The sequence below is a fragment of the Suricata suricatta genome, chromosome 4 (genome assembly GCF_006229205.1).
Source record: "Suricata suricatta isolate VVHF042 chromosome 4, meerkat_22Aug2017_6uvM2_HiC, whole genome shotgun sequence".
Classification (NCBI taxonomy): domain Eukaryota; kingdom Metazoa; phylum Chordata; class Mammalia; order Carnivora; family Herpestidae; genus Suricata; species Suricata suricatta.
In genome coordinates this window covers 86,821,784-86,834,985 of record NC_043703.1, presented here as the reverse complement: position 1 = coordinate 86,834,985, position 13,202 = coordinate 86,821,784, and the positions used below count along the sequence as shown (strand labels likewise).

Here is a 13,202-nt window from a genome sequence, read left to right as displayed (position 1 = left end):
AGGGCCATGAGCACTGCAAAGGGAGAAAGGAGATGGAAGGAGAAAGATAAATTCTGTGAGATAAATGAACCTTGACTCTGAGCCAAAATACTCAGGAAGGATTCACAACAACTAGATATTAGACATGGGTATGTATGTCGGAGTGTGTGCGGAAAGTCACAGACAAGAAGTGCAGGAAAATCAAATGCATTAGGGAGAGGGTTATGGGTGCTGTCCTTTCACCTCCTTCCGGAGACTAGGAGCGCACACCTGGAGAGAAAAAGGGTCTACACAGGGTTGCTTCTTTGGGACAATGCATTCCACACCAGAAATACAGAACGCTTGGCATTAAGGCAGATAAAAGTCTAATTTGCCCTCAGGGAATATTTGTAAGTGATGTGCTGGAATTGTAGCCTGCTGTAAAGGCAAGCAGTACTTTATTGAAAACATTAAATTGCAACCTTAGGCTCTGACATGGACTTTATTCTGGAAATTAAACATATCTATAAGGCGGGCAGTGGAGGGGGCTGCGTCCCCGCGCGAGTCCCACCCTCCTCGCGCCCTCTGTTGCAGTTCCCCCCGGTGCACCCTTTAACGCGCCTGGCCACGCAGCTCCCTGACGGAAGGATGAAAAAATTTCCGCAGCAGCGCGTAGGTGTTTTTCTCTTTTACACCACCCAAGTTCACTTAACCGTGGTAAATGCATGTGGTCGCCTGGGGAGTGGGGTGGGGAGGCACGCACTTGCATGTTGTCTTTGACTCCAAGCCTCCACCTTGGGGAGACCTGGCCCACTTTGCACCTCAATCCCTTACACTGGCACCTGACTCAGTGGCTGCGGGCAGGGGGTGGGGGGGTACAGACGTTCTCTTCAGCTCCTGCCATCCCTGTTTCCTTTTAGTTTCCTGTTGTTTTTTCCTTTTTCCTGACCTTTCCTCTTCCTCTTGACAGGAACAGTTGCCTTGTTCATCCCCTTGCTTCCCATTTTGGCCCACCTGCCTTTTTGTCCGTATCTCAGAACTTTGTTTCTTTCAACATTTTTTTAAGTTTAGAAATTACTAGTTTCAGTAATAGCTATAATTGTTGAAAATGCCAATCGAGATTTTGTTGCCTGGTAACTCCCCTCCCCCCTCCCCCCCCCACACACACACACAAAAAAGAAAGAAAAGAAAAGAAAGATAAAGAAAAAGAAATTAAATCTCTACACCCAAGGTAGGGCTCAAACTCATACTGGACATCAAGACTCACACACTTGCCAGACTGAGCCAGTCAGATGCCCCAAGAACATTTCTTTCTTTTTTTTAAATTTTTTAAAATATTTTTTATTTATTTTTGAGAGACACAGACAGCACGAGCTGGGGAGGGTCAGAGAGAGAGGGAGATACAGAATCTGAAACAGGTTCCAGGCTCTGAGCTAGCTGTTAGCACAGAGTCCAACGTGGTGCTTGAACTCATGAACTGTGAGACCATGACCTGAGCTGAAGTCAGATGCTTAGCGGATGAGCTACCTAGGTGCCCCAGAAGATTTCTTTTGAATGCTGAAACTCATCCCAGTTTGCACAGGACTTTCCTGGTGTTAGCTTTGAAACTCCTAAGACCGCCAGGAAGCTGCTCAGGTCCTGGAAGATTAGTTGGTCACTTATGCACAGGCAGCAGTTTGTCTTGTCTGATCCACTGCTGACTGCAACCTTCCATACTGAGCCTGATCCTTGTTACGACAGACCCACAAGCAAAGAAAGACAGCTGAAGAAGCTGAGATGGGCTTAACCTTGAAAATTTGCCTAAACCGGGGGTCAGTGTCAAGTTGACCTGGGAAGAGCAAGCCAACTTAACCTTGTGTTCTGGGCACAAACATTAACCTCATTTAAGAAAACGTGCTTGCCTCCCTGAGCAGGAAATTATAATTGGCTACCCACGGTTAGCCCTTCCCTTGCTTTTTTTGCTTCCCCTGATTTCTGGCTACCTAAAAATTAGTGAGGATGGAGCCAGGGAGGCGCAGGGTCCCAGCAACAATGGCAAGCCTGAGAGATGTGGTCCCTGTGAAAGTAACCTGTGTTTCCCCACTCACAGGATTCAGGGACTGATGCAGTAGATTTCTTCAAAAAGGTAGGTAACCCCCCCACGCCACCCCCATGGAGAATGAAACTCCCAAGGACCTACAAGAGAAGGACAGGGAAGTGCTTGGAGCTGGGCAATCTCGTAGCCCCTTCAGATAACTTCTGGAAAAAAACTGGTCTCACAATACGCCCCTGAAAATCATCTCTGCAGCTGAGCATTTAATTTCAGGTTTTCCCGAGCTTGACCTGAGGCAAATAGGAATCAAGGGGCAATGTTCCTGGCTGTTTATATTTCATCTCTGCTCTTGCAGATGAGTCACCTGGAGCCACCTGTTCCTGAGGATTTGCTGTATGTGGCTCAGGGGCTCACACGCCAGTAGTAGAAACTGGGGGAGAGGTATTGCAAGCGGCACAAACCAGTGCTTCTCCAGGTTGACCGTGAATCACAGATACCTCGGGACTTTGTTAAAATTCAGTAGGGACCTGAGAATGTGCATTTCTAACAAATTCTCAGGTGTTGTTGATGCTTTTGGTCTGGGGACCACACTTTGAAAACTGCTGTCATAGACATCTTCACAAGACCTTTGGCACAAAGTGGTTATATAATGGTTTGTGTTTTTATGTTCCAGGATCACACTGCCACCTTGGGACGACCATTTTTCCTTTTCAGGGTATAACACATTTCTTTTTCCCTGTTTTTAACCCCGATTCCCCCCTGCCACCCAATTATAAGTTCCTGCAGAATAAGCACAGCCCAGCACCCCATGGAAAACTGGTGAATAATTATGGGGACTCTCTGACCCTTAGTAGCTCTCCAAGTCTCCTCCTAGATACTTGATGTTTATAAAGGAAAGGGTCAGAAGGACCCAGGCTGAGAACACCAGGGCTCTAGGAGCATGGATGGGAGGTGAGAATGCTACTGATGGACAGACATGGGGACCAATGGAATTAGAATCTGTGATTCTGAGCCCCAAGTTGGGATAATGGGCCCCAAATGCACTGGAGGTAGCATAAGCGCCATCCTCTCCTCCTGCCCTGGGATCTCCAAGCCTCTTGCAAAGGTCAGAGTCAGAAACTGTCTTTGTGATCCGCCACTGGCTAGCTGTGCTGCATCCCCTAGATCCTTAAGTGTTTGCATCAAAGAATTCAGACTACAGATCAGACTAGACCCATGGCCCTCAAACTGCATTCTGTGGTGGTGCAGAGGTTACTCTGCAAAGATCAGACAAGATTGGAAAACACTGCACCTCAAAGGGCATGTCCTGCAGGAAACAACCTGTGGTTCCCAACTTGTTTGATCAAGGAAGTTCTTCCACCTCCATGCTGCCTGCATGACCTATTAGTGGGTATGCTCTAGAAAGTACTGTGGGAAACAGTGGGTCTCCATCATGTCTTTAGGGTGAGAAGTCCTGTGATAAATGGTTTGAAGACCACCTCACCACATAAATAGAAGTTGGGGGGTGGTGGAGTGGTGGGGTGGGGACAGAGTCAGGGCGTAGGATCAGCAAGGGTCCTGGAGCACTGCCACAGGTGACCTACATACCAGCCCTGGGCTAGGGCTTACCAGGGGAACTCCCAAGGGGGCTGCTGACACCCCAGGTAGGGGATGGGATGAGGAAGGATCTGAAGCCCAGACACAGGTTCTAAGCAGTTTTGTCTCAGTATTTGTAAGCTGCTCCATTTTTTTTTTCCAGCCAAGGAATGGAAGAAACACTGAAGCTAACCCCCAGTAGGATAGTCCAAGGTTAGCCCCACTGCAGTCTTCTCCTCCGAGCAAATGTTGTGTCTGACAGAGGGAAGAGTGAAAGGCAGCCAGAGAGGTGGTAGTTCAAAAAGAGGTGGGCCACGTGGAAGCTCTCAGGGCCTCCACACCCCCTCCCTTCCCTGTTCTCCACACTGCAGAGACCCCCACTGCAGCCTGGTAAGAACAGACTGTCCTAAGCACACAATGCAGCCTTTGCTGCCTGCCCGCTCTTTGCAGGTGGATTGGCTCCAGCAGTAGCTGTGAGGGAATGAGAACCCCATGTGGCCCAGCTGATCCCCTGGACTTCTCACCTGGCCCTTTTGATGAGGGAAAAGCCACCCCAGCAGGCTGGGCAGGGGAGGGGGAGTACCTTATAGTGGGAACATCTCTAAGTACAGCCAGGCAAGGCTACTTCGTCCACTCAGCAGTGTTCTGAGACCCAGAGTTTAAATCCAAGGAGATTCCTTGGCCTCCAAACCTGTGGAAGTGAAGTCCATGTACAAGGGCAGCTCTGGGCCTCCCCTGTCTCTCACAATGGTATGGTCCCAGGGACAACAGGTGGCTGTCCTTTGGAGGTGTCACAGCCTCTTTCCTAGAGCCTGACCCTGACTTGCTGGCTGCAGCCAGGGCCTGGACAGGCCTTGATGCCTGAGAAGCTGTCCAGATTCTGGGAAACAGAGCTTCCCAGGGGAAGGCGGGGGAAGATGTTCCTGGAGGCCACAGCACTTACACAGACTGAATGGCCTAATTAGATACAGCAAAGATAAATAAGTACCAATTTGGGCCATTTATGACTTGTCCAATTGAGGCATAATTTTTAAAAATGTTATATAATAACATACCCACAGGTCTCGTCTTGATTCCGATTATGATTTGTTGCAAGTGGCACATTTTTCTCTTCTTTTGCAGAATTCAGTGGCAAAGAGAAACTGGATCAGATAAGGAAATTGAGCAATTATTTTGAACAAATGTCAAATTTCTTTCTGTGAGCAATACTTAAAAAAAATTCTCTTGCTCTACATTCGCCATAATATTCAGTTGTATAAAAAATAAAGTAGCATGGACACAACATTTTCATTTCTTTATTGGGAAGTCTTGGGGGAGGGATAAGATATATTTTTAAAACAACAGGACATATATTTTTCAAATTTGCTGGCTTTGGTATCGTTTTAGCATGCCCCAGATATCTTGTTATTATTGAGGTTTGAGAGCCCGGGCCAGGGGTAGACTGGCTGGCTTCATAATCTGACGCTTCCACCTTTTAGCTGGGGGACTGTGGGCTGGTCACTTCCCTGTGCCTTACTCTCCTCCATGGTAAAGGTAATAGTAGTACCTTCACATAAGTTTTGTGATGACGGAGGGGACCGCCTATTTTGGTAAAGGGCTTAGAATACTGGTACATAGTGCTCAGTAAGCATTGCCTCTAATTACTCTTCAAAGATGATTTTCATGACACAGATAGTACCAGAGCATCTTGCCCTTATGAAAGCTGCTTCTCTGTGGCTGACCAGGGCCTTGAGGTCACAGCACTACGTTAACGTCTAACAATTCAGTTAGGTTTAGGTCCCTTCCCTCCTCAGGCACCTCCTCTGTAAACAGGATTTGACTTCCATGCCTCCCAATATCATTCAAAGGAATAGACGATGCCAAAGATGGGCAGTAACACAAGGAGAGACACTAGTGGCACAGGCCATGAACCTAAGCTATATTGAAACATTTTTCTTTTAAGCTTCTCATCAAATTTAAAAGTCCTTCTTTTAAAATGTAGTATAGATGTCACACTTAAGGATTCATTTTTATTTTTAGCATTTATAAGCTCTTATAGTAAGTCTCAAGCCTATTCTGTCAAATAGGATATTTTAAGTCCCCTCAGTCGATCTTGCCATGCAAAGATAAGATGAGCAAACCTGATTCCATGTGACATTGTGCTGAGCACAGGCTGCAGGCAGAGGGATCGAGGCAGTGACCTGAGACCCTGCGATGTAGGAAACAGGGTGGGTTTGGCCTCCTGCTACCTTGGCCTCACACGTCCTTGGTAAGGTGGGCAGAGGACAGTGTTAGTGTTTAATACTCCAGTACGAGTCTGCAGGAACAATCCCGACCTTTTGAAGTGACCAAGGGTGGCTGTTTTCACCCCAAACCAAGCCCCAGAATCCTCTTTGCTAAACCAGTGATGATAAATTCTGCCCCAGAGGAGGATCATGCACTTGGCCCAGACTTGTCACAGGCTGGCCTGGAGGACGATGGTTACGGGGACGAGGGGTGGGCGAACAGGGCCACTCCTTCCAAGGAGTACTGTTTGAGCTAAACACTCTTTTTTTTAGCCAAGCCGGTCTCTGATGATGGGTAGGTGGAGACAGACTCTGCAATCTCAGACATCACCTCAGTCCTTTCCCCCACAGCAGTGACCAGAAGACACCACTAGTGCCAATAAATCCAGTGAGAAAAGCACATTATGATTTACAGCTTCCACACTGACAACTGGCTCTCCCTCTATCAGTACCGGGCTATTTTTACCCTAATGTCCTATGAAAAGGAGCCTCACGATATCACTCTTCCCATCAAATAAGACTGAGTCCTAGGCCCAACATCAGTCACTAGGGAGGATGCCCACCTTCTTAACACTCGTGGTCACTTTATAGAGAGAGACCATGCCTCTGCACATTGCCCAGGGCCTCAGGGAGATCAGGTATCTGAGTCTAGCCAGAACAGAACAGTGAAAGAAACTCTCAGAACCTTGGAATGGGCAGAGACCTTGCTGATCATTCAGCCCCACCTTCTTGTGGCCTGCTGAAGGAAAAATCCCAGAGAGGCCTAGTGACTTGCTTAAGGCCACACAGCCACAAAAACATATCCAAAACAGAGCTCAAGTCTTTCAATTAAGCCTAATTACTTTCTTCACTCTGATGTTACTATTCTGGATTAGTTTTCTAGAGCTGCCATAACAAATTTTCTCAAGCTTATTGACTTCAAGCAACAGAGATTTATTCTCTCACAGTTCTGGAGGCCAAAAGTCCAAAATAAGTGTATTATTAGGACCATGCTCCCTCTGAAGACATTGGTGGGGAATCCTTCCCTGCCTCTTCTACCCTCTGGTGGTTCCAGGTGTTCCCTCTTGGTTGTGCCCCATCATTCCAATCTCTATCTCCGTCCTCATGTGGGGCCTGTTCTCTTTGTCTTCTCTTTTCCCTTTCTCTTCTTTTACAAAGATACTCTCTAACTATTGATAGTGACACATATTTTCTCACTCTTTATTCTCCAAATTTATATTAATTCTTTTCTCTTTAATGTTTATTTATTGAGAGAGAGAGAGAGAGAGACAGAGAGAGAGAGAGAGAGAGAGAGACAGAGAGAGAGACAGAGAGAGAGAGAGAGAGAGTTCATGTGGAGCCCAATGCAGGGCTCAATTCCACAAACCATGAGATCATGACCTGACCCAAAATCAAGAGTCAGATTCTTAACTGATAGTCACCCAGGCACTCCTATATTAGTTCTTTTCACTGCAATCTATATATTTGCCATACTGTTTTGTCTCTCTGGTATTCATTATGGATATTTTCTTTTGATCTGTCTTCTAGCTCACTAAATCTCTTTTCACCTGTGTCTCTTATGTCATAAAGCCACCCGCTAAGGGGTGCCAGGATGGCTCTGTCAGTTAAGCTTCCAACTCATGATTTCAGCTCAGGTCAAGATCTCACAGTTAGTTTGAGCCCCCCATTGGGCTCTGCACTATGACTGTGTGGAGGCTGCTTGGGGTTCTCTCTCTCTCTCTCTCTCTCTCTCTCTCTCTCTCTCTGACCTTCCCATGCATTCTCCCTCAAAATAAATAAATTAAAAAAAACTTTAAAAAGCCAACTGTTGAGTTCTTAATTTGGGCTATTGTATTTTTTTCAGTGCCAGAATTTCTATTTGCTAATTTCATATTTTCTAGCTTTCTGATGAGATTCTCTATCATCATTTTTCTCCTTTAACATAGTAAGAATAGATACTATTAGAGTCTCTCTGATAAGTAAATAATCTAGCTTCCCTTTATGCATATTTTCTTGTTTGCTATTTCTCTTGGTTTTTTTTTTATTACCCTTACTCTTACAGTATAGTTCTTTGGGGCCCTTAATGAAATAGTTGAGAGTTTTTTGTGAGTTCCTCTATTGGACACCCTTGACTTCAGTTTTTGCCCCCTAGTCCTAGAGGTTGATAAAGATTGGTACCCAGTTTCTCAGTCTCACAGCTGCCTTCCTGCAGCCTTCAGATATTCCTATAAGAAATATACTAACCCCAAAGGTTTATTTTACCTTTCTGTGTTTATGTCTTAATCAGATCATAGCCCTGTAAGTCTTAACTGCCAAGTTATCCTTCTTCATAGCAATTTACCAGAGGAAAGTTTTGCAAAGCCCATGAGAACACAGGTACAGGAGTGTTCACATGGTTTCTTAGAGCAAAAGAGTTGGAAGGAACCAAGATGTCCATTAAGAAGATAAGAAATAAATTAATATTCATATAAATGAATGAACATTTGCATGATGTTGGAAGAGTCTTAAAATCATGATGTTGAGTGAAACAAGCAAGATGCTTTTATGGCAAGATAACATATAAGTTGAATACTATGGTGAGAACAAATACCAAATTTAGGAGAGCACTGGTTTTTGAGGGTAGGAATATTGACACAAACCAGGAGAGCCACAGCAGGGCTTTAACCATATTGCTAATTTTTACAGTGGGTGTTGATTGTGTAAAAAATAATTTACAAATGAAGTTATATGGAAGCACAGAGAAGGAAGAGATTGTGTTCAGGAAAATCAAGGAAAGAGGCTGTTCTTAAATAGATTTTTTTAATGTTTATTTATTTTTGAGAGACAGAGAAACAGAGTGTGAGCAGGGGAGGGGCAGAGAGAGAGGGAGACACAGAATCTGAAGCATACTCCAGGCTCCGAGAGGTCAGCACAGAGCCTGATGTAGGGCTCGAACCCAAGAACCATAAGATCATGACCTGAGCCGAAGTCAGATGCTTAACTGACTGAGCCACCCAGGCTCCCCTTGAATTGATTCTTGAAACATCTGAAGGATTTCTATAGATGGCAGTGAAAAAGAGCATCCCTTACAGAATAACAAAGGTAGGAAAGAGGGAAGATTCAGTGCATGTTCACGGGATTGACTACAAGTAGCCTAGTCTGACCAGAGGGCAAGGTGCATTGCAGGGTACCTTCTTCCTGCTTTCCCACCCCAGCCCCTGCACACATGCACAACCTTCCTGCTAGGCTAGATAACACTTGTTGAAACTGGGGTGAGGCTAGATTCAAGCAACTTGGAGATGAGGCTATGTCCCATGTTGAGGTGCTGTGACAAGCCATAGTTGAGCTCTATGGGCACTGTGCATGGCTTGGTAGCCAGACTGCTGGGGTTTCAAATTCCACCTTTGCCTCTCACTATTTGTGAGAGCCTAGAGGAAGGAAAGGCAGATTTGGTGAACAGCTGGTTAGTTTCTACTGTAGTAAAAGCATTATCTCTAGGGCATGAGAAAACTGACACTCATAGATATTAAATTCTTGCCAAGGTCTTTTAGTAAATGGCAGACTCAGAACTCAAAGCCAGGTGTAACTGGCTCCAATATCTATAGCTCATGACTCACCGTTGCCTGTTGTCTCTCAAGGACACAGAATTAACCCTTGGCAGGGTGCAGGAGTAGGATGGGATGAGGGTGAAGGGTTGAGTTCTACAGGAAGTTACAAAGCTATAATTCCTGTCACCTCAGCCCTGGACTTGCTAGGCAGAGATGATGTACCTAGTGCAACAACAGAGTGAAGCAACAGTCCACTGCAGCCAACTAAGTCCAGGACCATTTCTTATTTAGGGGTCAAGGGAAGGATCTGGGTAAATTGAGGGAAGTTGGGTAGGGACCTCCCCCACCTCTGCTTGGGCTCTCAAATTCTTTTCCAATTCAACATGTTTAGACACTTTGGCTTTCTTAATATTTATAAAGGTATTTTTCTTGTATATTGCAATCTCTGAAAGAAATAGATGTGCCTGGCCCAAACAAACCCTTCAGAGAGTTGGAAAAATTCCACTTCTGGACAATTTTATTTTTTGTTCAATTCTCTGATCTCTTTGCTGACTCTTGGCATTTCAGTTTAATATTAAAACCATCAATTTACCTCAAGAGATTAAGTCACGATCAATAGAAACCCTGAAGGAGAAGATAATAGGACTTATATTATTTATACTCTCAGTCTTTGTCTTCCAGACATTGGTGAAATGGAACTTAGGAAATTGCTGTAATAAAGCAGAGCCCAGGAGAAGAGGCTTTCACTGCATAGCAGCTGTTGGGATGCTGAGCACCAGGCAGTGGGCAGCAGACTATGTAGCTGCATACTCAGAAAGAGAGGTGGCCTTGGGAAGAGTTACCACTTGTCAACATTTCCCAAGGAAATCTCATCATGACCTCAAGCAGTGGAAGAAGGGTGAGGAATATTTGCTGGAGAATAATGTTATGCTTGATTGGCACTTGAGTGATGGACAGCACTGTAAAATGTACCTTTTTATCAGAGGATAGAGTCTACTAAACTAGAAAACAAAGAGACTTATGGGTAATGAGACTTGTTTTATCTAGAGTGAGAGACCCAACAATATTGTGATTTGAAGAACAAGTAAGTTTCTCTCTAGCTTATGGTCCCAATGGGGATGACCCAGGTCAAATGAGGAGCTCAGTTTCTTGAGCCACTCAGATATAGGAAAATTGCTGCCCCACTATACCTTGCATTGTCAATGCTGAGTTTCCACCAGTCTGTGCTCCAGCTTGGTGAGCACAGTGTGTTAAGGCCTGGGCCTGGAAATGGCAAACATTGCCTCCCTTCCTTGGAGAGAAATCAGCAACAAGGCTGCACTCAGGATGTAGCCTATACTTGGGGTGGCCATGTCCCACTAAACCCTGCTGCCTTAGATTCAGAAGAAGAGAAGAAGGGTGTCTAGTGGGCCACATAGGACTCAATGTCAAGGAAGGGAAAGGCTTACATACAACACTCAGTGCTCATCCCTACAAGTGTCTTCCTCAATGCCCATCACCCACTTTCCCCTCTCCCCAACTTTCCTGTCCACCCTCAATTTATTTTTTGTTTTTAAGAGTCTCTTGTGGTTTGCTTCCCTCCCTCTCTGTTTGTAACTATTTTTTCCTCTTCCCTTCTGCCATGGACTTCTGGTAAGTTTTTCAAGATCCACATATGAGTGAAAATATACGATACCTGTCTTTCTCTGACTGGCTTATTTCACTCAGCATAATACCTTCCAGTTCCATCCACGTTGCTGCAAATGGCATGATTTCATTCTTTCTCATTGCCAAGTAGTACTCCATTGTATATGTAAACCACATCTTCTTTATTCATTCATCAGTTTATGGACATTTAGGCTCTTTCTACAATTTGACTATTTGAAAGCACTGCTATAAACATTGGAGTACATGTGCCCCTATGTATAACACTCCTGTATCCCTTGGGTAAATTCCTAGCAGTGCTATTGCTAGGTCATAGGGGAGTTCTATTGTTAATTTTTTGAGGAACCTCTGCACTGATTTCCAGAGCAGCTGCACCAGTTTGCATTCCCACCAGCAGTGCAAAAGGATTCCCATTTCTCCACATCTTTGCCAGCATCTATAGTTTCCTGAGTTATTCATTTTAGCCACTCTGATCATTGTGAGGTGGTATCTCAGGATTTGTATTTCCCTTATGATGAGTGATGTTGAGTATCTTTTCATGTGTCTGTTTGTCATCTGAATGTCTTCTTCAGAAAAATATCTATTCATATCTTCTGCCATTTCTTCACTGGATTATTTGTTTTTCAGGTGTGGAGTTTGTTAAGTTCTTTATAGATTTTGGATACTAGTCCTTTATCTGATATGTGATTTGCAATATCTTTTTCCATTCCACTGGTTGCCTTTTGATTTTGTTGATTGTTTTCTTTGCAGTGCAGAAGCTTTTTATCTTGATGAGGTCCCAATAGTTCATTTTTGCTTTTAATTCCTTTGCCTTTGGAGATGTGTCGAGTAAGAAATTGTTGCTGAGGTCAAAGAGGTCAAAGAGGTTGTTGCCTGCTTTCTCCTCTAGTGTTTTGATGGTTCCTGTCTCATATTTAGGTATTTCATCCATTTTGAGTTTATTTCTGTGTATGGTGTAAGAAAGTGGTTTAGTTCCAGTCTTCTGTATTTGCTCATCAGTTCTCCCAGCACCATTTGCTAAAGAGACTATCTTTTTTCCATAGGATACTCTTTCCTGCTTTATCAAAGATTAGTTGGCCATCCATTGTGGGTCCAATTCTGGGTTCTCTATTCTATTCCATCGGTCTTTGTGTCTGTTTTTGTGCCAATACCATACTGTCTTGATGATGACAGCTTTGTGGTAGTAGCTAAAGTCTGGGATTGTGATGCCTCCCACTTTGGTTTACTTCTTCAATATTACTTTGGCTATTCAGGGACTTTTGTAGTTTCATACAGTTTTTAGGATTGTTTGTTCTAGCTTTGAGAAGAATGCTGGTGCAATTTTGATTGGGATTGCTTTGAATGTGTAAATTGCTTTGGGTTGTATTGACATTTTAACAGTATTTATTCTTCTAATCCATGAGAATGGAATGTTTTTCCATCTCTTTGTGTCTTCTCCAATTTCCTTCATAACCTTTCTATAGTTTTCAGCGTACAGATCTTTTACATCTTTGGTTAGGTTTATTCCTAGGTATTTTAGGGTTCTTGATGCAAATGTAAATGGGATCAGTCCCTTTATTTCTTTTTGTTGCTTCATTATTAGAATATAAAATTGCAACTGATTTCTGTACATTGATTTTGTACCCTGTGACTTTGCTGAATTCATGTATCAATTGTAAGAGTCTTTTGGTGGAGTCTTTCAGGTTTTCCATGTAAAGTATCATGTAGTCTGCAAAAAGTGAAAGTTTGACTTCTTCTTTGCCAATTTTGATGCCTTTTATTTCCTTTTTTTTTTGTCTGATTGCTGATGCTAGGACTTCCAACATTATATTAAACAACAGTGGTGAGAGTGGACATCCCTGTTGTGTCTCTGATCTCAGGGAGAAAACTCTCAGTTTTTCCCCATTGAGTATGATATTAGCTGTGGGCTTTTCACATATGGCTTTTGTGATGTTTAAGTATGTTCCTTCTATCCTGACTTTCTTGAGAGTTTTTATCAAGAAAGGATATTGTATTTTGTCAAATGTTTTTTCTGCATCTATTGACAGGATCATATGGTTCTTATCTTTCCTTTTATTAATGTGATGCATCACACTGATTGATTTGCAAATATTGAACAAACCCTGCAGCCCAGGAATGAATCCCACTTGATCATAATGGATAATTCTTTTTATATGCTGTTGAATTCAATTTGCTAGTATCTTGAGAATTTTTGCATCCATGTTCATCAGGAATATTGGCCTA

General features: G+C 43.7%; 1 protein-coding gene across 2 annotated transcripts in view; it reads left to right on the top strand.

Moving 5' to 3' along the window:
• The window catches only part of NMS (neuromedin S), a 29,074-nt gene extending 24,227 nt beyond the window's left edge, over positions 1-4,847 (top strand). The window contains exons 5-9 of one of the 2 annotated variants that reach the window (XM_029936205.1): positions 553-630; positions 2,048-2,083; positions 2,664-2,705; positions 3,729-3,778; positions 4,688-4,847. In XM_029936205.1, the coding sequence (XP_029792065.1) occupies positions 553-630; positions 2,048-2,083; positions 2,664-2,705; positions 3,729-3,767 (195 nt within the window). In that variant the 3' untranslated portion in view covers positions 3,768-3,778; positions 4,688-4,847. The remainder of the gene's footprint in view (positions 1-552; positions 631-2,047; positions 2,084-2,663; positions 2,706-3,728; positions 3,779-4,687) is intronic. The other variant, XM_029936206.1, reaches the window with a different exon arrangement.
• The last annotated feature ends 8,355 nt before the right edge of the window (positions 4,848-13,202 follow it).